At 42.4% G+C, this 25,185-nt stretch overlaps 1 protein-coding gene across 3 annotated transcripts; it reads left to right on the top strand.

Annotated features, from left to right (window-relative positions):
* The first annotated feature begins 2,224 nt into the window (after positions 1-2,224).
* On the top strand, positions 2,225-24,764 carry gpsm1b (G protein signaling modulator 1b). 3 transcript variants are annotated; one of them, XM_068574604.1, is made up of 14 exons: positions 2,225-2,431; positions 10,619-10,840; positions 12,226-12,361; positions 12,488-12,630; positions 13,641-13,764; positions 14,979-15,094; positions 15,282-15,437; positions 15,542-15,650; positions 15,792-15,906; positions 17,507-17,577; positions 17,688-17,858; positions 22,169-22,328; positions 22,448-22,653; positions 22,755-24,764. In XM_068574604.1, exons 1-14 carry the CDS (start codon positions 2,370-2,372, stop codon positions 22,962-22,964), a joined length of 2,001 nt encoding a protein of 666 aa, XP_068430705.1. In that variant the 5' UTR covers positions 2,225-2,369; the 3' UTR covers positions 22,965-24,764. The 3 variants fall into 3 exon arrangements, with proteins under 3 accessions (XP_068430705.1, XP_068430704.1, XP_068430706.1); XM_068574603.1 differs by having other exon boundaries at positions 22,166-22,328; positions 22,755-24,763; XM_068574605.1 differs by lacking the exon at positions 2,225-2,431 and adding an exon at positions 10,476-10,504 and having other exon boundaries at positions 22,166-22,328; positions 22,755-24,763.
* Positions 24,765-25,185: the final 421 nt, after the last annotated feature.

A 25,185-nucleotide genomic window follows, 5' to 3' on the forward strand; every position in this document is an offset into this window, starting at 1 on the left:
TGTTATAATATAGTAAAAAGAAAATATTGAAATAAGAAAAAAGTGTGTAAAAATAGGAATACTTACCGCTGGAATTAAACAGCAAAGAACACAATGACAATAAACTATTAAAAACTAGCAACAATGTGCCAAAAAATATGTAAAACATTACAATAAAAGCAATCGTCAATTTTTTTAAAAGATGACAAATTAGCTGATTTTACATATTATTTAAAAAGGCCTCATAAAGAGTTGGAATAAAATGAGTCTCAACACAAGTTTATCATTATAAGGATTGCAAATATTGTATTTTTGCATTGCCATCACATGAGTTCATGTTATTGTGTCCACTCTGTAGTTCCTGTCATGAACTCTGCTGCCTCACTAGTGCAATGCTGCCCTCTTATGGTGAACCTCAGGTACTGCAGAGGCCACCTCATTACAAGATAATACGCCTTTCTTGAAACTGGAACTCCTTAATGTTATGTAATATGTATATTTAGCATTCAATGTGTGAGTAAGTAAGTCCACATGACAATGTTATAAATACATATCATAATAAATGAATAATTCTCTTGAAGTCAATATGAAGTAACACAATGTATTTAAGAATTACAAATAGTAATGAAAGCAGCATGTGCCTGTATCAGAGATCACATGTGTGAAACAGGAGCATGATTTTACTATACCAAGCTTCTGACTATACACACTCCACACATTTATCTTGTGTCACTGCTTGACGTTTTCAGAAGGATCCTTTTTTTTGATGGGGTGGAGAGACAACAGGGTGGACCGCAGCTTCTTATTATGATGTATTACTGCACTCAAAGGCAATCCGAACTAGGAAAGGTGAAACGTAGCAGTACATCTATTGTTATGTTATAAGTGTTACTGTAGCATGCCTGCTGTAGATATAAAGGGTGTATGTAACACATGAAGCAAGTCTATGAGTGGTTTAGCACTTTTTCTCATACGCTCTTTCCTCATTGGAAACAATTTTCAACAAGTTTATGGACACCGCCTTCAGTCGTCATCACTGTGAATCCAATCTGATCAGCTGAGTTTAAGAAGTCTTGAGGTTTAAAAATATATAGATTGTTTGGTCATGAGTGATATATGTCAGGGAAAGACTTAAGATTTGAAACCAGGTCTTTAGGGTCTTTAAAAAGAATGACACAATCGTGAGTCATGTCCCAGGTATACAATTGTGGCACAGAACAGACTTTAACCCAAAGGCATCACAACCCAGGAGATCAATCTGAAAAGGCGAAGATTCACCAAGCCGAGAAACAGGCAGGTATTTAGGCTGGCAGGTTCAGACAGGCTACACTAATAAATCAAGGATGGAACGCATGCAGGGCTGACAGACTAGACAATCTGGAGGATCTCGTATATGGAAATTAACCGGGCCGATGGGAAATTGGAAGTATGTGTGTAATTAGCTGGGGAAGATCAGATGGTGAAAACAGCAGGAAAGTGGTCACTGAAGGAAAAGAGTGGCAGAATATGGAACAACGAAGCAATGCAACAGAACTAGTGTTATGATCAGAGTGGAGTTTTGACAGGTAATCAAAGGGTATTACCAACCTGTGAAGCTATCACTCCATGAACTTGGCTTTTAGGCAAAATATTAGATGAATTAATGTAATGATAGTGTGGAGAAAGCTTTGGACCATCATGTAAATCTATGTTGGGGTATTTTAATGTTAGTATTCTGCATGCCTGGCAGGAAATAAATCCCTGTTAAACATTCCTGAAATTGTTGCTTCTGCTGACCTTCAGTAGCTTAACTTCCCACCTTGCTGTGACGCTGAGGTCGACCCTGACGTCGCTGCTGAACAGGTAAAACTTCTGACCACGCCCACTCACGTCAATCTGCGGGAAACATATTTTCGTAGAAGAAAGGCAGCAACAAAAAGACAACAACATCGAGACACACTTTCAGTTGTTTGTGTCTGTGCGTGAAATGTTTTCAAGCCTGTGAAACACGCGCATAGTTCACACGCGTGCTCTCCAGCCGGCACGTTCAAGGCTCACGCGCATTCAGCAACTCCCCGGGCCCGTGACGTCACTTCGGAGGAGGGGCTGTGCGTATTTATGGTGTATTTGCACAATAGCTCCCTTCCTCGGCAGCTTCCATTGCTGTGGCGAATGTGGGAAGAGGGGAGGGAGAAACGAACTGTGTGTTGCAGACCCGAGCGCAAAAAGGGGGGAGGGAGGGGGTGGAGAGAGAGAGAGAGAGAGAGAGAGAGAAGGAGAGAGGGGAGTGACAGAGAAGCGGAACGAGAGAAAGAAGAAAAGGGCAGCTGTCTCTGAAGGAAGTGATTGTGAGAGGGGGCCTCATAGCGGGAGGAAGCAAGCTAGGAGGGAGGCAGGCTAGCAGCGGCTCCATGGCTCAGTCGGCTGCTAACGGCGTGGACCAGGACCTGGCCAGCAAGAGGCTGCACTCAAGGTAGGACCCGAGGGAGAGGGGGGGGCGCGCCGGCGCGCATGGGTGGGGTGGTGTGGTCAGCTGTGCACTCTGCCCTTGAATGGCTGTCAGGAGAAAGAGGGAGGAAGCGGCTGAAGGGACAGCGAACTGGGAGAATACTAGAGGCTTTCCAGCTCGGGGCTTTGCTTACTAAGGAGGAGTCAGGCGGGCGGAACTTGACCAGCCAGCTTTCACTGATTTTTAAAGCACCAGGACCCGGCCTCAGCTCCAGCCAGAGCCCGGTTCCAAGCCTCATTCCTGGCTCGGGTCATTGAGCTGCTGTGGCTGGAATGTACAGACTGAAAGGAGCCTCATCAGATGTGGACGTTGGAGTGTGTGTGTGTGTGTGTGTGTGTGTGTGTGTGTGTGTGTGTGTGTGTGTGTGTGTGTGTGTGTGTGTGTGTGTGTGTGTGTGTGTGTGTGTGTGTGTGTGTCCAGGTTGGACACGTTCACAGCACGTATGGCTTTGGTTTATGCGTGCCATGTGGATGCAGGACCGTATACGTACACAGTCAGGAGATCCCAGAAACCTGAACACAGATGCACACATAGAGGTTGTGTGTGTGTGTGTGTGTGTGTGTGTGTGTGTGTGTGTGTGTGTGTGTGTGTGTGTGGATGGATTTGTGTAGCAGAATCTGCCAAAGTGGCACTTAACCTCTTTTTTGCATTTTTGGTGTTAATGTCATAAACATGTTCCCACTCATTTGCAAAGTTTCTCACTTTCTGTTTGGAGCCGTCTCACACCAGCTTTGACTTTTAACTGTCTTTCAATGGCACTCCATAGTTGAATTTATTTTTCAATATATTCTTGTTTAATTGATTGCTTGTCAGACAAAAGTTTCAGAGGCCCATTATGACACATTCAAAAGCATCAAACCCTCACTTTTAAGAAGGTGAAAGCAAATACATTTGGCATGTTTGCTTGAAACATGACCAACAGTTGCTCACCTGTCAAACAAGTTGCACATTATTGACAGATTGTTTCAGCCTAACTTATGAATGTTTTTTAACTGTTGCCCATGGGCTAATTTATCTGTTAGCCTTTCTGTCAAGTCAACTGATCAGATATTGGGAACACTTGTCAGAATGATGCATCTTTGTTTTAATATCTTGACATTTTGGAAATTACTAATCGCCACAACCTAGGTTACATTTAGTTATTGTTCCTCCTCATAGTTGTTAGTCAGTCTCAGTCAACACCCACGGCTTATGCAACAATTGTAGGGAAATGATCTATGTGATAATAACCGCCTTGTAACAGTTTCCAAAGAAATGGTTGGAGGTGAGGACTGTGAGTCAGATGGGTAATATAATATGTGTGTAACATACTTTTGAGCAAGAACATACATGTGCTCAAACTTGATCAATAAAGTAACCAACGTAACAGAACAGATGTTTTACTCATTACATCCTTTTTAAATTTGAAGCCCAGTGTCTGTGACAGAGTGGACTGCTGGGAATAAGGGTTAAACTTTCACAAAACCTTCAAGATTGTCCAACACACACACACGTACACACACACACACACTGTAGCTGCTAAAGAAACGCAGACAGGACACAAAAGTATGTCATCTGCGTGGTCTTTGTAAACAAACGAGTCCTGTACAACGGTTCAGTTCGCCATAAACAAAGTACTGTGTTATGAACAGAAGCATCTCTGTGGCGCAGTAGATGTAAATTAGATGGAAGTCTGTGGACTGAAACTTTAGACTTGCTGCTCTATACAACCTTCACCCTGTCCAAGAAGCCCATAACAGATTTATGTCCTTATTTACCTGTACAATGGGCACAATAACAATCAAAAGGTGTGATGACATCACCTCTTTGGTGAAAGGGCACACGCCTGTTGCTGAACATGGGCATGTCATTAGATCTATGTCATGTCCTTCACGGAGACCAAGGATCATGGGAATTGTTGCTTATGAGATTCAATTATAATTATTAGTCCATAAATGTCGCATTACGTTCTCTCAACGGTTTCTGTTGTTCGGATCATATTGCATGATTTTTCTTTGCACATTAATATTGCTCCAGACTAAGAGAAACTGCAGTTTTACAAGCAAATCGGACAAAAAGAAGAAAGAAGGATCCAGCTCTGCTGTTAATGAAAGAGAAATGCGCCGCAAGACGACCAAACATTCCTCGAGAGTTTCTCCTTGGTTTCCTTGACAACTGGCTGTGGCGCTCTGTAATTATGGCCGCATCCCTCCGAGCAGAGTTTCATAGCTAAGCCAAGAATAATGGGAAGTGTAGTGTTGAACCCCGAATAAATATGGAATGAGGATCCAAAAAAAAGCTCCAAGAAAAAAATGTAAATCCAACATTTGCTTATTTTTTCGGAGGAAATAAATGAAATAAAAATGTGATCTGAAATCTGATTCAGCTTTAAATATTGGGACATACATCATATACAGGTTGTGGTTGTCACTATTTATTAGAATTGATATTCCTGTTTCTTCCTGTGGCTTCGATTTCCATTCACATAGAATATAATGGACACAATAGTGAACAGTAGTATGTGTTTATTGCAATATTTGGTCAACTCTTTAAGTTGTAAAATATCTACAGGTGCAGCTTAAGGTTATTTTCATGATTGATTAATCTGCTTTTTAATTATATTTTATTTTAAACATATTTTCAACTACTTCATACAGCTTAATTGCTAAATTCTAACGGTCTCAACCAAATATTTCACGCTTACAGTGTTGCAAAACACAATAATTCAATTCAGTTTATTATGTACAGCCCCAAATCACAAATTTGGCTTTGAGGGCTTTACCCAGATGGACAGAAGCGATGTGTACAGAATAAACAATGTAACGGCTACAGCAATAGGGATGCAACTCAATCAATTTCATGACCAATCACGGCACAATAATCTTGTTCATCTACAGTTTTGACTGGTAAACTTTACAGCTCAAGGTGATATACTGTATTTTAAAAGCTGGTTCGACCAACAGTCCAAACCCCAAAAAGCATTTTGTTGACCGTACAACAGAGAGAGCCACACCGTTTGACAATAAAAGGACAAACCTCATCCGGTCATAGTTCAGCTCACACTCGACCTCACTTCTACCTCCATGACCTGCTCCCTGAAACCTGTCCAACGTACTCTGTTCTGTCATGGGAACAACACTGGGAGACTGTCCTTCTTAGACCACAGGCAGGCTATTATGGGATGAGTGTCTCCCAACCAGACCAATTACAGAGGTACAGAGAAGGGAATGGTAGCATGCGCTGCACAGATCCTTTCTCTCTCCAACCACAAAGACGACAAGAATTAGAGTCATGTGAAAACCCTCTCTTTTTTTTTTTTTGGTCCTCGTCTTGCCGTCCCTTGTCTTTGCCTTTCTTGCCGTGTCCATGAATGTCTTTCTCTCGATGTTGGCTTCTTTCTTTCCGTCTGCCAGTTAGCCCTCATACAAGCTCTCACGCAGTACTTTTAGTTTACTGATTCTGATCAAGATGAGTGATGATATATTGGCCTTTTAACTGAGAACTGCACAACTTAGTATATTTAACAATGTCGTCAAACGCTTCGAAGGCTGCGCCCTTCTTTTCCACAATCTGTTTTACAGTTCAGGGTTTTACACTTTGGTCGTGGTTTACAGAGGCCCCTGCACCATCTGCTGCAGGACTCACTGTCCTCATGTTTTCCCCTCATCTTTGTCTTTCCCTTGTCGCAGCACCTCTGTAATTACCTGCTTCATCCTCATTCCTTATCACTGTCACGCTCCCATGAAGACACTGACCGCCCTGCTGTACGTGCAAGGCCTCAGCAGCCACCTTGCAGTGGATAGATGCTAGGCTTCTTTGCCTTTCTTTGTCAGACAAAGCTAATTGTATAGGACGCAAAGAGAAAGCAAAGCAACACTTCTTTTGCCTTTTTAAGTACATTCTTGAACAACCATGCTGAAACCATGTGTGTAACATCAGAAACAACGGAGGCTTGCTGGGTGCCTTAACACTGGGCAAGTTGAAGGGACAGAGTCTTTAGCTTGTTTAACTACACTTGCTGTATTCTACATCATAGACAGGATTGCTCAATCATGTTTCCTCTGTGATCTTGCCACTTCATTGACCTTGTACCGTTCATCCTCCTGGCTACTGCCATCAGGGCCTTTGCACTGAAGAGTATAGTCTCGCTTCAGTCTACAACTTTGTTGATGACCTTGTTCAAATCTGCTTCAGGGAATTATCAACATCAACATTTTCCCTTCTGAACAATTTCGGAGCTGGAGGGTTTCCACTCACTGCTGCATTACTAATTGTTGCTATTTTAAATCCGTTGTAAGTCAAGGGTATGACCTTGCACATTTTGAAGGGCTGTGGTAACAGTCCCATCCACTTTTTCTCATGATTTACTTTTGTCTGTTATGGCCAGCCAACCTAAAAGATGTAGTACCAGATTGAATGGTTCTGATGGCCAACATACTTATTATTGCCCTAAACTGCATTTGCTCTAAAACTAGAGCAAATTAATATATTTATTATCATTTTATTTGTTAGTTTTTTACATAAATACTAATCCAGACTGGATATATTTCTTTCTCTTCAGTCCAGTAAAAACTAACAGTTTTTAGTCATGATCTCAGCTGCGGGATCGGCATCTGTTTCAAAGAGGTCAGCACACAAACTTTTTTTAACTGCAGACGTAATGTCACAGTAACAAAAGCACAGGTGTAAATGACACGATGATTGAAGTCTGAATTCCATGTTTTTGTCTTGGTATTGTGTGTGTGTGTGTGTGTGTGTGTGTGTGTGTGTGTGTGTGTGTGTGTGTGTGTGTGTGTGTGTGTGTGTGTGTGTGTGTGTGTGTGTGTGTGTGTGTGTGTGTGTGTGTGTGTGTGTGTGTGTGTGTGTGCGCGCGCGCTCTCACTGGGACGCTTGAATAGAAAAGAGCCACAGCCAATGTCATTAGTAACACCTGTGAGAGATCAAAGGGGAAGCCCAAATATGGTATTGAAATGCGGTGTAACCAGCACAAATGAGAGATAGATAGATAGATAGATAGATAGATACTTTATTGACCCTTGAAAAAAAAGACATAACATACTTATTTTCACAACATGGAATTAAAAACAAATGGGTGCCATAAATTAAATGATTAGTGGTTTGAGGTGTAGAGGAAATGTCTTTTTTAGTGGGAGGACTTGTTTCTTGTGCCTGCTGTCACGGCTTACTGACACAGCTGAATTGAATATCGTTAATGTTATTAGTTGCATCTCTGGCGAGCTCGTCAGCGCAGGAGGAGGAGCTTTAGTGGCACATTAGCAGCGGCGCAGGCACAAGATGCGTTCAGGTCCAGTTACCACGTTTTGGCAGCGTTAAAGTGCGTGATTTGAAAGTTGAAGAATATGCATTAAATACATTGAGCTTTTAGAATTCACTATTTAAAAGTGAGAAACTGGTAATTACTTTAAATATTATCGATATATTGGATTTGTTTCTACATTATTTGTTGCAGCATTAAAACATTTTTTGTCCCAAGATCGTAGATAAATGAACATAGACATCATGTAGAAGTCAGACATTGGTTATTCATCCGAGTGACAATAAATCAAATTATTTATGCACTCTTGATCGTTATAGGCCCGTAACCTCCTCTTCACTCAGTCTTATTAGTGCTGGTCGGTGACCTAATAATGTTTCTGCCAGTGTCAGCAGATAGTTGGATTAGACTTGGCCAATCAGTTAATTATATTGTCCCGACCAAGACGGTGCAGATCACTGGATTAGCAATTCTCGCTCTCTCTCATCCGTCCTCTCATTGGAGCAATGGTCAAGCTTATGAGTATTGCACTGGCTTTGTCGTCCCTGACTGTAGTCCTGCTCTCACCCAAATTGTTCCCCTCAGTGCACACACACCCTCTTTCAGAGCGTGACTTGTTATGGCACGTCGGAAACAATGGATCTCGCTGAGGACAGGTTGACGAGGATGAAAAGGGAGGACACAGTTCTGTTGTTGGGTATTGTGAGAACAACAGCGGACAACTTCCTGATTACATTCAGTTGTATTGGGGGGAACACGCCCTAAAGTGTTAAATCAACATGTTTTTGCGAATAAATACAACTGTAACTGGACCTGCTCTTTCAAGGAATATTCTCCAATTCCCTCCTGACGGGCTCGGCGGTGGGATCAGAGGGTTCATCTTTAAGTTTTTACAACATTCTCGAGGACTTGCAAAGCAAATGTGATTTTTATTTTTTATTTTTTATTTTTTATTTTTTAAATATTTGTTTTGGCTGGTGCGGGACTGTCTATACATTTCACTTTTGTTGTGTCCGGGTTTGCGGCAACATTGCTGATATTTTGCAATTTGAATGAAGTTATTCATTGGACAACATGGACTTTTAAAGAAATTAATCTAACTATCATCTGATATCCTTTAACTTGAAGCGCACTGCTTGTTCGGACCGCATCTTATTGTTTTGGGACCGTCGCTTGTCTTGTTCACCTTTTGCCCTCATGGCAGCTGAGCCTTCCCCTCTGACTGCAGCAGAGAGCGCGATGTGTAGACTGGTCCACTGTGGCCCCCGACCTCAAGCTATGCTCAGGCCCTTACACGTGGAGCTGCAGGTGTATGTGGACAAAACACGAGCCAAGCAAAAACACAGGTACTGCTGAAACACTGCAAAGGACTAAAGGTCATGTGGCAATCAAGAGTTTGCAAACCAAATGACCTTGGTGGTGCACGCTGATTCTAGATCAGGACAACTTGAGAAAATGCGAACCATACGATCATAGTGTTGGTAGTGTAAATAACTACCTGTTGCAATAACTCCTTTTTGCTATTTCAGTCATGTGTTTAGCAAACGGAGGAGACGTTTGTGTTTCCTTTGACTACAAAAGGGCTACAAAATTCAAAAGGGCTTGTACTGAGTGAAATGTGTTTTTAATACATTTAAGATGACCAACATTACAAGGTATCACAATCCGGTACACATTCCAGTGACCCTTTACATAACCATGCATGATGCATTGCAACGGGGCAAGATAAAGAAAGATGGGTCCCTAGATGGAGGATTAGTGTCAGAGATGTATCCCTAATGGGAGAGCAGGAGTGTAACGAGGTGTTTCTTCAACGCAGCTAAGAACAAATGCTTTGGGGTTTTCTGCTAAAGCTGCAGATGCAACTATACATGGTCTGCAGCTTCTCTTTGCTATACTTTTTCAATGGTGCCATTTGTAAAACCGATTAGATTTGAGGATAATCCTCGCTTAACTCTAAATTCTAGTACCGTATCTGGAATTTAGAGGCACAGCTAAATCTGCTGGCCTTCAGTTTATCCTGGATTAAACAAAGAATCTGGTGTATACTTTCTGGATGCAACTCACTGTTGTGTGTGTGTGTGTGTCAATATTTTGGTACATCTTTTTTTTTTGCCCCTTGATATCCGTCATAACGCCTGGTTTCTGATCTACTATGAGCAGCTCTGCTTACTTTTCATGTTGCTGAAGTAGTGTCCATCAAATACTTAAGTTGTTGAATTGATCCAGCAGTTGCCATGGTGAGAAATACATTGTAGAGGTGGATGGAGGATCCCTCTCCACTTCTCTGATATATTTCTGGAAACATTGCTTTTATATTTCAGCTTCACAATGTCGCAGAGACGCACTCGGACGGTCACGTTTTGAAACGAGCGTCCATGATTGTTTTCATGCCACATGGGCAATGAACAGTGTCAGTTCATGAATTAATGTGATATCTTTTCATGGAAATCGTGACTTTAATCTCTGTTAGAAATCAGCGTGACGTCGTCGGCCGATGCAACAACAGCTTTGTCTTTTATGAATCTGACTCCAACCAACGAGCTGACATGAGCAGTCGTGAGTGAAAAAGGTGTTTTCACTTTTCAAGGTGCTCGGCCTCAGACTCAGTCACTAAGGCAACGGTCCATAGATTCATCTTGTTGTCATGGCAATACTGGTAATTTGTTCCTCACCATGAGAAGATAATAAGTGTTCATATGTCTCTACAACTTTTATTCGTTTTTTAATTGCCCACACACAAAGATCCAGATGATGGAGAACTGAGCTACGAGTCATGAGAGGTGCAGAAGACCCACAGTTTGGGGAGGAAAACCCAACATAATGAGACCTTGTTCTACCTGTGATGGGGCTCACATGTTGATGCTGCGTGTCTGCCCCTGTATGCATGTGTTAAGGATGGAGGCCTCGTGCTTGGAGTTGGCGTTGGAAGGAGAGCGGCTGTGCAAGGCGGGGGACTTTAAAGGAGGGACAGCGTTCTTTGAGGCCGCCGTGCAGGTCGGCACAGAAGACCTGAAGACCCTCAGTGCCATCTACAGCCAGCTGGGCAATGCCTACTTCTACCTCAAAGAGTATGGCAAGGCCCTGGAATACCACAAGCATGACCTTACGTTGGCCAGGTGAGCATTGCTCCGTCTTCATTGCTGCTACCTACTGCATGCACACGCTGGTTGAGTTGCCACTACTTGTTTTGAGCTGGTCAAAGTATTAGTTACAGTATTTATTATTGCACATAATGTAAAGAAAAATACTGATTCAGCTGTAATATTTGCCATGTAATCATGCTGTAGTACTCTTTGACCTTTTGACAGTTCATTTATTTGATAACTGCTCCATTGTTAAATAAAAGGCTTTAATAGAGCCTTGATGATTGCCCTGTGGGATCAGATATTAATATGCAATAACCTGCTTTACATTCATGGAGCGATACACATCCCCACCAGGGAGTCGGTTTTGGAGACTGTTGTGACAATAGGTGCTGGAACTCACGTTCGTTTACAATAGGAGGACATGAGTTGCGCAATTTACTTTCCACTGTGTTAAAATTTAACCTTTGCAGACTTTAACCGGCTCTGTGCTCGCCCGCTGGCAGACGTCTACCAGGTGTAGTGAAAGAGCGCATTTTGCATCATCTGGCGGCTCCTCGCAGGCAAATGAGCGAGGAGTCCGGCGCCGGTTACACAGAGGACAGCCAAACATTGTTCATTTGCACATTCCACCCACATTGCAACGCTACGATGCTGGTGGAAAATCTGCAAAGTTTCCCTTTTTGAATTTGAGAGAGAGACTTTCATCCAGTCGGATATTTGGTGTTTGAGGCTTTGCCGCAATTGACGGCGATCAACAGTAAACATCCGTACATTGTTATTACAAATCACTCCCTTCAGCCTTGGACACAAGCCGGTATATGTTTATCCCAGCGTTCAAAACCACACGAAGCCCACACAGTAAATGAAGTTTATGAGGTGCTGAATGCAAAACGTTTGGTGCTTGTTTGTTTGACGGCTTAAAGCACTAAAACGGAGTGGCCAGCTCCGTCGCCTGATCGCAATCAAACTAGTAAACATGAATCCTTTTAGGACACATCTGATATTAGCTTCCGGACTTTGTCTCACAAAGACACTTTGAAGCTGTGTTTTTAGTTATTCACATCACGAGTCGAGTCGTTTATGCATTCAGAGCTCTCTATGGGAGGAATTATATAATAATAAGTTAGACAATGGAAAAAGTGAGGGGACTTTCTAATAGCAACAGTCGACAATACCAGCTGGATATTTAGCTTTAGTGAGTAATGTGCTCCCCTGCAGTGAGTGCAGCTGGTTCTTCAGCAGGGAGCTGATCAAAGACCCCAGCAGGATTTACTTTGTGACATTACCCATGAGCAAGCCACCAGTTGGAAATGCACTGTTCAGCATCTCCTCATTATATCTTCCTCCAAAACCTCAGTGGGTATTGTTTAGCAAAATGACATACACATTAAACAAAAAAGGTTTTGCTTCCTCAGAACAATAGGAGACCGGATTGGAGAAGGAAAAGCTAGTGGCAACCTCGGCAACACATTAAAAGTGTTGGGGCGCTTTGACGAGGCGGTGGTGTGCTGTCAAAGACACCTGGATATTTCTCAAGAGCAGGGAGACAAGGTTTGTTTCATTTATAGTCTTGTTTAAAGACCCAGAAAGACACAGGGATCATCTTTAAGCAGCCTTTTTCAGTTTGTTTCACCTTTCTCTTGTGTTGTTGTGTTGTTTGTGTTGTCTAATTTGCAGGTTGGAGAAGCCAGAGCGCTTTATAACATCGGCAACGTGTTTCATGCGAAGGGCAAACAGCAGTTATGGGGCTGCACCCAGGAACCAGGCGACCTGCCTCCGGATGTCCGAGAAACTCTGCAAAGGGCGACTGGCTTTTATGAGTACGTATTGTTGAGCGGTGAACTCGTACACGGGGCTGTACAATAGAGAAACTCCAAATCACAGTTGTACTTTAGACGGGTGAGCTTGAAAGCTTTGTGTGGTGTCAAAATTGATTTAGAATATTTTGCTTTTCCCCAAAAAATGGATAAATGTGCCACTGTTGTTGCATTTATTTTCACAATGCCCTCAGTCCCTGATGCTTAAAAGCAGCCCCACAATCTGCTGCCACTGTCAAACTTCACAGGTGGGCTGCTGGGAGAATTGATGATGAGATGAGTCGGCATTCAACAGAAAGTCGCTCTACATCGTTGCTGAAGATTTCAGTTTATTTGTCATCAAACCACAGCTTTAATTCCAAACGCTCCACGAATGCCTTCTGGCAAACCACAGGCGATGTATGCCTTCTGTGTTAAAGCGGTTCCTTCAGGCTAATCTGCCTCACAGCCCAGTTTTGGGAAACAGAACAATACACACGGCTGTTCTTTTGACAAGATCCTCCCTCACAGCGAAGGAGCACTGTTTGTCTGTGTATTTCTTTACCCTTAACGCTTAAAAAACAAACAAAAACCCCCCACAAATTTCCTCTCCAAACTATTAACTTAATGAGTTCATTGATTTTCCTTGGAGTAAAATTTGTCATAAATCTCTTCAGGAAATGAAAGCAGGACAGTTCTTAAAAACAGCTGATGCATTTGGCATCGCCTCCTAGATAAAAAAAAACCTCATAAACCCCAAATAATGTATTATCCCACTGGGCAATTATCGAGGTCCTATTCAATGAATTTACTACTAAGTAGCCATAATTATCTTTCATTTGCAAAATGAAATACAGTCCGTGTTTTGTTGTATTTAATACCTCATCATAACAAACATATCGTTGTTTATCAATATTTATAAGTATATTATAGGCTTGTATTTTAATGATGTGTTACGGTAACACTTACAGTAAGAGTTTACTTGAATATATTTGACGTACTGCAACTAACTTGGTGTGTGCTGTTGTCTGTAGGATGAACTTGTGTTTGGTCAAAGAACTCGGCGACCGAGCGGCTCAGGGGCGGGCCTACGGGAACCTGGGCAACACCCACTACCTGCTGGGAAACTTTGTCGAAGCGATCAAGTTCCACCGTCAGGTGAGAAATTGGAGATGTTTACCAGCGTCATATTAATAACACCAGATCTGCGTTCATATCCCCTTATTTAGATCGGGTTTCACAAATGCGGGAACACAAACACATCTTGTTTGGTTTGGTCTTTGTGTTAACCTTGTTTTGTCCAAACCTTTACACGCACAATACAATGTGTTTTGCTGGAGGTTTTGGTGGCTAGTGCACACGATGTGTGGCTATGACATGCTAGCCAAGGTTGTCCTCCCTGCAGCCACAGTTCCACTTTGCAGACTTCGGTCGCGCTCGTGTTTCGCCTCTTGTGTGTGCTTCTTACGTGCAGCCCAAAAGCAAACAAGTGGTTACTTCCCTCCCGAATAAGCAGGCTATTGTGCATTTGCCTCTTGTTGAGAAAAGATCTTACCTCGTTTGCTTTGCACAGATTTCAATCCGACTGAGTTTGTACATGCAAAATAGCCGACTCTCCAATGCGCAGCCAGTTTGAACGTGAAGGAGGGCCTTACTTGTGCCATTGTGTGTCCGATACATACCATTACCTTCTGAATTGGTACAAATAGCAGAGTTGTGGCGATTTCATGGGTTGTAGTGACAGGGATAGAGGTGAAAAACAATATTGTGTTCATTGAAACCTGTGCTATTCTCCTGTAGGACGCTAGCGGTAGACGATTACTCATGCTCGTCCGAGCTTTCTTGCCAGTAAATAACACCTTAGTGAGCTTTTCAGTGGATCACTATCCACCTCACCCTCCAGCACCACGGTGTGCAGAGACTGATGACCTCTCATTGAAAGAAAATGGATGAAATTGGTTTCTTGGAGAATCGGTCACAGCCATGGCTTCCTGCTCCCCATGTTTTCTGTCACTCTTCATTGTGAACCGCTTTTTTTTCCTTGCGGGAGAAGCCGGCCTCTCATCTCTTCCCCATTACAAATCTATCAGTGTGCCATAGAGGAGAGCACACTTCCCTTAAAGGGTTTTGGAGGAGCTGATTTGATGCACCACCACTGCTGCTGTAGCAGCACATCTTGTCATGGAATTGGTTGCCCAGCGGGGCTTTCAACATGACCTTGTGTAATTGCCTTTGCTTGTTGAATAGAAAAAAAAACATGGGGCAAAGTAAGGTGAAATAACTTTTACAAACTAGCTGCTATAATTACAAGGCATGTTTGACATGTTGTGTTGATTTAGCTTGACGTGACCTTTCTGCTCTGTCGTTCACAGCGGTTATCCATAGCCAAAGAGTTTGGGGACAAAGCGGCAGAACGACGAGCCTACAGTAACCTCGGCAATGCCCTGATATTCCTGGGCCAGTTCAACACAGCCACTGAATACTATAGGTGAGGAAAGAGGAGTCTGCCATCTAGTGGAGGGAAGGTGAAGTGAAGCGAATGCAACTCTTAAAAAAACAAAGTTCCTTAAGACTATATTTTAATTGTTTTCTTCCTTTCACCTTCCAAACTTTCTTACTTTCTAAATCTTCAATATTTCCTTTATTAAATTTCTTCCTCTGTTTTTGTTCTAAAGGAAAACTTTGCAGCTGTCCAGGCAGCTGAGGGACCAGGTGATGGAGGCGCAGGCCTGTTACAGTCTTGGAAACACCTACACTCTCTTGCAGCAGTACGACAGGGCCATAGACTACCACCTGAAGCACCTGTACATTGCCCAGGAGCTCACTGATAGGTAGAATGAGCAATATCTCTACATGCACACGCACGCAGACATGCGTGCATGAGCAAAAGGAATATTTGTTTCTCACATTTAACCGCATGTTCATGTCTCATTAGAGTTGGCGAGGGCCGGGCCTGCTGGAGTCTGGGAAATGCATACGTGTCTTTACAGAACCACAAACAAGCTCTCCACTATGCCCGAAAGCATCTGGACATCTCAAAAGAAGTGAGACCTTATTTATTTTATTCTTTATGTCGTAATTCTTTAAACATCTTTGGTAAAGCTAAGCCTCCTGGCATTCAACCTAATTTGACTCATCTGGCTCTGTTTGTCTTTTTTGTCCCTCCCTCTAAATTTCTTCCTCAGATTGGAGACAGAAATGGGGAACTGACAGCCAGAATGAATGTAGAGCAGCTGATGGAGGCTCTCGGGGTCAATGAGAGCGACCTTTCACCTTCCAGTTCAGAGTTTGAGATGCAAGGTAACAGTACAAGTTATTTTTTACCTTTTTTATACAACACGTAATGTGTTAAACAGTGAGCTTCAGAAGGGCTGGTAGGCAGATTTTGTTTTCTTCAAACAGAGTCGTGCTAGTTTTATCCCCCAGTTTACAGTCTTAAGCTAACAAGCTGCAGCTTCATATTTAACAGACACACATGACTGCTATTAAGCAAATAAGTGTGTTCCTTATCAAGAAAAGTGCACACATTGTGTGCGAGAGTCTGATTTCACAGAACCCAGAATGTACTGTAATGTTTTTCATATACTCTATTGAATTTCAGTAATTGAATTATACTTAAAAACATGACATTGTCCTTGTCTCCACTAATACTAGATTCACAGGCAATGTGACGGCACAGAGGCAAAGTCCATTTGGTTTCACACAGAACGGGCTTAATTTATAGTTGTATATAAAAACAATGAGAGTAGTTTGTACATAACACATTAGCTTGTGTCAAAAGGTCCACTGATTTTTAGATTTACTGTAAATTGAATGCAGTAATGACATTAATGTTTTATCTCCCTTTTAAGATTCATTCTGCAATAGGTTTTACCTAATGTGGAATATTAAATGAATATGCAACTATATGTTTGGTATAACAAACAAGGAAATAAATCTTCAAGGATATAATAGCAACTTGATAAACTAAAGACTTTAAACCTGTGGTTTATGTGCACTTATTTCTTTGACACTGTGGCAAAGTACTCGGTTTCCTTCGTCGAGCTGCAGGAGATTAAACGCGTCTCTGTGTGTGTGCTTGTATTTGTCTTTGTGTGTTTTTGAATTTGAATGTAAAAGTCCATTTGCACTCTGCAAACTGTGGTGAGAGAGAAGCTGTCTTGGAGCTATTCTTGCCCTCAAATCTCACAGAAATAAGAAGGGAAAAAAAGAATATCCTTCAAGCTCTACAATTTATAGTAGGCTTTTTAAATGTATAAATGTTACTGAGGGTTGAGCATCAATACAGCCACCCATAACTGCAGCTGGGAGAGTCTAAACTCTATTTTGCAATAGCGTTTAGTTTCTGCACTTTTAGCTATGTTTGACAAAAATAACACGTGGGCTTGAGCAAGCTAACCGAAAAAATGTAAATCCAACTCAAGGTGAGACTGAACTCAGTGCTAAACATGAAACAAAGCAATCGGTGTGTAGATGAAACTTCTTGTCTCAATTTGTCTTTAAATAATAAAATGTATTATTATTATAGACTCCCACCAACTGATAGGGAGCATGTGTAGGAACTGTACAGTCTTTATGTGTACAATCTGCCTGGCTTTTGTGTGATGTTTGCGTTCATGAACCCCCCCCCCCCCCTCCGGGCAGAAGCTTACACCCATGTCCTACATTTCACTCTCGGGTGCGGAGCTGGCAAACAGACTCCTATTCAAATGTTTGGTTGTCTACCTAAACCTCATATCCACACCGAACACCATGGGACCCACGCTGACCCGAGAATGAACAAAGAGCGCCCTGCGTGCTTGTTTTAATTTCAGACTGAACTGTTTGAAGGACTCTTCAGTTGTGAGATAAGTTGTTTCAACATGATGTAATACACTTTTCTTTTCTGTTCACACTGTAGGAGCGAGACCCAAGTTCACCAAGCGAAACAGCATGGACAGTGTAGAACTGTGGAAGTACTCTTCAGACAAGGTGAACGTCTCTCTCACATTTCACTCCAAAGGGACATGCTCCTGTTAAAGTGCCCCCCCCCCCCTAAATAATGATCAATCCCGCTCTAACGATACGTTCTACTGCTGCAGAACGGGGAGAACCAGGACTTGGAACGTACACCCAGGAGATCCAAGAGTCAGATGTCACAGCCGGGCAAAAGAAAAGGCTACCCGGACAGTCAGTCATCGGATGAAAGGCCATGGCTGGACTCCCCTGTCGACGCCGATGACATCACTGTGCAAGTCCCGCCTCCGGTGCCAGTGAGTAGCTTCAGTTTATTTTATTGTTGGCTTCTTACTTTGACCCAAGTTTGCTCCTTAAGCGGTGCCAGATGGAAGCTTTCCTCCGGACAGAGCCAGGCTAGCTGTTTCCCCCCGTTTCCAGTCTTTATGCTAAGCTAAGTGGTGGCGGCCACTGTATATTTGCCGTAAAAAGTGCTATTGATCAAATATTTTTGTAACACTTTAGCCCCCTGAAGTGTTTCATGTTGGCCTATTCGGACAAAGCTTTCTTGTATTCTTTAATAATTTGGAACTGATTCATAATTGCAGCTGTAAATGTAAGTTTTGCACTTTTTGACAACGCAGTTTTCAGATTTTTTAAAAATGCAACTCTTCAGTCTTGAGACTTGAAGCCTTTTAATTCAATCACGACTAAGATCCCAAGAAAATATGAGTTCAATGTTTCTCCTAGAAAGCATCAAGGGGAACGCTGACTGCTGAATTCAAACTACCTGCTAACTGTCCAAAATGTCTTCAGGGCTTCTGCTTTAAAGAGAAAATGAGCGAAATTACAGAGATTAAATTGGGAACACATCCCTTAATTTCCCATGAGGTTTATACAGTGGTGTGTTAGGAGTCAGATACAGTGTGAAAGGTGTCTTCTTATTAAATGCCAACAGTGCTCCATTTGCTGTGAACTAGATTCTTAATGAATATGCTGTTTCACAGCTGTTGTCTCCCTACAATTCTGTGCCCCCACAGCACCTCATCACGCCTCGCTTCTGTAATGCTAATTGTCGTAATCAGCGAGCTGACGCACTAGAAAAGAGGGGAAATGACTGGGATGCGTGATGATACAGTAATTCATCACAAGGGGGACAAGAAAGACACATGTTGGTGATCCTGATGACTTTGAAGCACATCCTTTTTTAAAGCCAGCTGTGTGTCTGTGAACACTCTTTCCTTCTGTCCTTTTTTGCTTAGATGTCGGGAGGGAAGTCTACATTCTAGCATTGTTGTGTCTTAAGAACCGGTTGTATTCATGTCAGGGTGCGACAATCGCCCAACGATCAGTGCCCCGTTTTTTAAAGCAAGGAATTCAGTCTGCGTCGGGCTTTTTTCTAGATGGACTGATATGAGGGAACTGTCATGGGGCTGTAAGGACACACAGTACACAGGGGACAAAACATTCCCAACACAAGGTCAACCAACCCTGTCGGTTCGTCGCTGTCAAACGTGTCACATGGTCTTCATCAGCAGATGATTTTCTCATTTCAGTTTGAACTGTCTTCTCATGAATGCTGGCCTAAAAATGACTCGATTTGGAGCTTTTGTACCTCATCACACGGTCTTCATTAGCAGATTTACGACTGTTAGATTTCATTTGTTGTACATTTTATCTTCAGTTTTCCTTTAATCCTTCCTCCGTAGTGAATTAAGATATTAACTCATCCTTCTCTCCCTCCTACTCTCACTTATGTTCTACCTTTATTTCCTCCCTCTCTCTCGTCCTCATCACATGTTCTGTCCTCTCTTGTTTTGTCCCTTTGGGCCTCCTTGATTATTTAAACATTACAGAGCGAGAGGGGAAGAGATGCACACAGAGATCATGGGGGGCAAGGACAGAAACTTCCACAAGTCACAGCTGATTTGTGTGCAAATAGCTCGTCCATAACAATCCCACGAGAGAATTTCTTTGATGTGCATGCCAGAAGATAATATTTTTTTTTCTTAATGCTGAATTATAGAAGTTGTAGTTTTATTTTTGAAAGAATTGAGCGCTGACATTGGTGGTTCTTGTCATTTGATCAGTTGACCTCCGCTGGCTGCCACTGTTGGTATGCAATTTACTCATGACTGTACCCGTGCACCCATCTCTTCACCCATCTCTTCACCCCCTCTTTCTCCCCTCTTTCTCTCCTCCCATTTGTTCCCCCCCAGCTCACCCCTATGCTGATAATGTGACCTTGATCACAGAGCTGCTACCCTCCCCACAGGGCCACCCCTCATCCCTCCTCCCCCTGCTTCCCATAATGAGTTGTTTTCCCACAGTGGATGGACAGGATAGAAATGGCCTGCAGGAGAACCACACAGAGAAAGGGAGGGAGGGAGAGGGAGAAAAAGAGAGGGAGACAAATTGGATGGTTGAGATTAAAGGAAGGCTGGAACAGAGGGATAAAACAGCAGAGGCAACTTTGAGGGAGGTAGTCTAGTGGAGCAAAGAGAGAGGGAGGGAAGTAGTGGGTGAGAGAGGTGTGAGTCAGGCGTGAGGACGGAGCGAGAGCTCAGAGAGGAAGAAAAAAGAGATTGAGAGAGGAAGAAAAAGTGCTGCCGGTAAGCTATTTAACTTACGTTTTACAGCTCCAACAAGGATAGCAGGGGTATTCACTTTTTGTTCCTTTAGCTCTTTGGTACATGTGACTGGATGTATTTGTGTGTATATATTTGACTCTACTTTCAGGGAGTTGATGTCGTGTCAGTGAAAAGCCTTTTATGCTGAACAGGAACACTTTTGTTTGGCGCATAGTTAAAAAACAAAAAGGGAGGAAATATTGCTTGAATCGAGACGAGTGAAATCAGCTGTTTGCTGACCTACTTCACATCGCTGTGAGGCAAAGTGATTTTAACCTCCTCCACTCGTTAGTGTTAAAGATGTCACACACTTTTTGTAACTTTTAAATTGTGCTGATGTTTGTTCTCTACTATAAAAGCTTTGTGACTCTACTTCTCTCCTCCGTCTTAACGCTTTTTTCCATCTGTGACGCTTCCTTTCACCTCGTCTCCCGCTGACCTGCCGGCGGACGTTTTGTGGATGTTTCGGCTTCGCAAACCGCTTCTGCTATGAAGTGATTCACATTGTACATGTTCACGAAAGTGTGTGTGTGTGTGTGTTGTTTGTGTAAGCAGTTCCATTGAGTCCTAATCCATCGTTAGTTTAGTTAATTAACGTTTCGACCGTTATAAATAACATAATTGAATGCATAATGATTTGATACTGTGATAATCTGCTGTCAACTGACCTGAATAATGTAGTTTAATGTTTTGTTCTTTATCCACAAATGGCTTTTTTAAATGTATGTGTATCATATAAATAGTGTACATAGTGTATTTATAGTATCTCTATAACAATATATGTCGATGCTTAAATAATATTCCTTTATCTCACAATTTTAGCTCAGTAGAAGACAGAACATGTCTTTTTTTTTATTTTTTCTTCTTGTATAGATGTGACTGTTTTTCTCTTCGGGCTCATCCAGATTCTTTGTGTGAACCTCTTGTTGGATCGGCTCGCAGGCGTTTCTCAGTGGAGCCGTGAAATTCTGAGGAATTCTTTTTTAGTTTATTTTAGTATGTTTACTTTTAAAATGCAGATGAAAGGATCTTTCATTATTATTAGAATATTGCTTTTGTGTTGTCTGACCATTTTTTTGGTGAACAGCAACTTTTTTCTTTTTTCTTTCTTACAACTCAAATAATGTCGTCGTCCTCATTGGTTTCGTAGCGGATTGTCAGAATATTTTAGCGCCGCTGGTGAAACAGAAACATTCCACATCTGCTTTGCTGCCTCGGTGTATTTGTAGCTTAAACATTCTCCATGCATCTGTTGCTGCAAAGCTTACACGCATTAGCTGGACTGTGACACTGGATCAGAGCGACTCTGCATGTTGTGAGGGAGCAGCACCGTCAGAGGCGGAGTAGTTGTGAGGATGTGACACGATAACGGCATTCAGTCGGTCAGGGATTGAATTATTGATCAGCTGATCATTGATTCAAGCCATTTGCTCATTTCCAGCACTGCCAAGTTGTATTTAGTTGGTATCTAACCCTCTCACTGATTTTTAAGTGTGACATTTTAAACCAATAAACATGTTAATGACTTTTGTACCATTTGGTCAATCCACTAAATGTAACAAAAAAACATTACAACTCTTACAAGGTGGGCCTACGTGCATAAATATTGTGTCGCATTAAAGTTATATCAACATGCTCTATGACGGCTATCTGTTGATATTTCCATCTTCTATGTGGGCCATTTCACGTGAATACAAATGGGTTGTTTATTTTTACATGACATTTTCTGATATTGTACCACCTTCAGTATCTAGGCCAAGGCCAGCAGTCCGTGTGAGTTAATCAGATTATTTTTCTCGTCGACATGCTGGTCGCCTTGAAAATCCCCGTCGTCGTCGTCGTCATCATGCAGATCTGCGGATCATATTTCTTATCTCTAGGAACAACATGACTCGGTCGTCCATGTGGCGGACGCTCCTCCGGTAATGTCCCTATTCGGTCATGAGTGGACCAATACGCAGACTGTTTTACTCAACTTGTCCTTGTTCTTTCAGAAGCTGGGCCGCGACCCGTCCGATGAAGACTGCTTCTTTGACCTCCTCAGCAAGTTCCAGAGCAGCCGCATGGACGACCAGCGCTGCCATCTTGATGAGGCCCAGAACGGAGACGACGGAGAAGGTGCTGCCAACTCCGTGCCGTCCCTGAACGAAATAATAGGTTGGTTGAGACCAGTATTCCCATACCTGTACGGCCCTTTTTTTAATGGCTATTTTAAGGACACATGCACTCCTTTTTTTTTTTTTTTTAAATAACTGGACTCGTGTCTTTTCTCCTAGATACTGCAATCACCACTTCCCCGCAGACTGAAGAGCTGTTTGATCTGATTGCGAGCTCCCAGAGCCGCCGTCTCGATGACCAGAGGGTGAACGTGGGAAACCTTCCGGGCCTGAGGATCACTCATAACAACCTGGGACACTTGGTGGGCGAGGGGGATCATCAAGAACCCAGCGACGACTTCTTCAACATGCTCATCAAGTGCCAGGTGCGGCTAAGCTTAAAGGTTTTTCTCCTCTTAGATTATCAGTCTTCTTATTGAGATGGTAACGTCATGGCCACCGTGTTGTGTTTCTCTCTGACCTGCAGTCCTCTAGGATTGATGACCAGCGGTGCTCGGCACCAGAAGCAGGCCCCCACGCCCCCACAGTGCCTGACGAAGACTTCTTCAGCCTAATCCAGAGGGTGCAGGCCAAGCGCATGGACGAGCAGCGCGTCCACCTGCCCTCGGACGACCAGGACGACCCCGACGAGCCGGAGTCCCCCGACCCCGACGCGCCCGGTGGCTTTTCCAGCTAGGACTCCGTCGAACGACGCAGCGTAATTTCACGTCGAAAGAAAATACGAGCGGAAGAAAGGAAAGAGGGAGGAGCCAACATTCAAAGGCGGCACTGAAGGGTGAACTAACTAAGATTTTTAATAACAAGAGAAATTCCATGTGCAATAGGTGGTGCCCTGTCAAATGTTGCTCGACGTGTTCTAGATGTGTGTTTTTAATACAAGGGGAAGACAAGCAGACTTCAAGCTCCATGCTGTAAGAAGGAAATACATTTGGGAGAACATAAAATATTGTACTCGAACTTATGCCTTAATCAGCATTTTCTTCATTTTTTTTTTCCAGACTCAAGATTGTATTCCCTGCTGTCAGATGTGTTCAGTAGAGGCACACGACGGGCATGACGTGTCATATGGACGATTAATGAGCAGCACGAGTCGTGGGAATCACAAAGATATATTGATAACATCGGCGAAATTACAGATTTGCACTAAAATCTTAACCAGTTTTTATAAAGATATGAAATATGTATATATCAACTGTTCTTATCAAACGAGTCAAACTCTGATCCATGGTGCTTCATCATGACATCGTTGTGGTTCCCACTGCTCGTGCAGCTGGTGTTATTTGTGCAGTAACAGTATTCGGGATCGTCATCCAGCGAAACTCAGTTTAAACTTTTCCACTGACTGATGACAACGTAAAATGATTCCTTTTTAAATTGTGTGAAATAGGATTTCCCCGCATACATGTTGTTTATGTGCATTCCTGCATTTATATAAAAGCATCTCCTCACACGGTGTGCAGTAACCGAGCTTACCGGGCAAACAATATTAAATATTTTAATCGTTGCAAAAATAAAGTCACGCGAGGTTTCAGTCTCCAGTTCTGTGTTCCTGCTTCGCTTTGAAAGTAACGCAATCTGCTGCCCGTAATGTTCTCAATATCTGATAACCTCCTGCCATTACCATCATCCCTTAACATAGACATAGAAGCAGACGGATCAGATGAATGTGTGATATTTGAACTAATACCGTGAACAATAATGAAGCTCTACTAGTGTGCTGCCTCCCTGTGGTCAGACCCTTGTATTACATCTGTAAAATACAGAGGACAATGTATTGAGGGGGTGAAATGCATTCCCTTCTCTTGAATATTTGTAGGACAACATTATAATATCGCCTCACACTACAGGTAACGCAATTCTGACAACTTTCCTCTAGTTTCAGCAACAGTGTTTCGTCAACTTGCACCGTAAATGTGGAGATGTTAGCAACTCGGCTCCTAAAGGTCACAGTGTACCCTTTCAGTTCAGTGTACATTTCTAAGTATTCTTTGCAATGAAAGTTCCTGAATCAGCAGGAGAGGTACAAACTGAGTAAAGTTCATTTGAATGGGCTGAGAGTTTAAACCTTTTGCTGTGAAGAGCATCTTCATAACGGTACGGTCCAAAAAGGAGTCGACCTTGCCGATGGGCTTGGTTTTTATTCTTGAGTAGTGCATACCTCATTTTTGTACCTCAAAGCTCATGAACTGAGACGTCGCGTTGTGTATGGATCATGTTCACAGTGGTCGTGTTTGAGTCCTCTATCTTTGATAAACATTGGGAGCTAAAGTAAATATTAGTTTTTTTGTGAATTAACATTTTTAGAAAATTCTTGGTACGCTTCAATTTGTCTTTGCCATAATTTGTACATATAAATATATTTTGTATTTATGTTCCATATGAGGACATGAATATGTCCCCTCATGCTTTTAATAAAATGTTTCCGATGTTTATTTGTGTTCTATTCTCTTTTTCTTTTTTTTTTGTGGAGCAAATTAATGAATATTGTTTCATTACAGTATCAATACACATCTTTCTAAGCTGAGGACGAATACATGAGCAACACTGACCTCTAGAGCACAGAAATATCATCACACTCTGTACAATGGAAAATAAATGGGATTGTCCCAAACTAATCCGTAGAACAAAGCTCGAGGGGCTGACCGACATGTTGGTTTACTTCCTGTTTGGTTGCACCGCCAACATTCAGTAATGTATTAACATACAAATGCTAAACCATGTCTAATTTATCTCAATTCTATCATAATGTTAATAATGTATTATTTAATCACAGTCACTAATAAAAAGCATGCCATAACATAATATTTCCCCTTTCTAATATTCTGCTGATGACTCACTGCATGACATTTTAACAATGTGCACAAAATGACCCGAACTACTGACTTCCATTCTGCCAC

Source organism: Clinocottus analis, unplaced genomic scaffold (genome assembly GCF_023055335.1).
Source record: "Clinocottus analis isolate CAN_PGR_092001 unplaced genomic scaffold, fCliAna1.0.p SCAF_13, whole genome shotgun sequence".
Classification (NCBI taxonomy): Eukaryota; Metazoa; Chordata; class Actinopteri; order Perciformes; family Cottidae; genus Clinocottus; species Clinocottus analis.

Excerpts from the sequence above, each read along its gene's own strand:
- gpsm1b (XM_068574603.1), top strand. The coding sequence starts at position 2,370 with ATGGCTCAGTCGGCTGCTAACGGCGTGGACCAGGACCTGGCCAGCAAG. Across the intron at positions 10,841-12,225 it reads CATGACCTTACGTTGGCCAG|AACAATAGGAGACCGGATTG; the intron begins GTGAGCATTGCT and ends TTGCTTCCTCAG. Across the intron at positions 12,362-12,487 it reads CTCAAGAGCAGGGAGACAAG|GTTGGAGAAGCCAGAGCGCT; the intron begins GTTTGTTTCATT and ends TCTAATTTGCAG.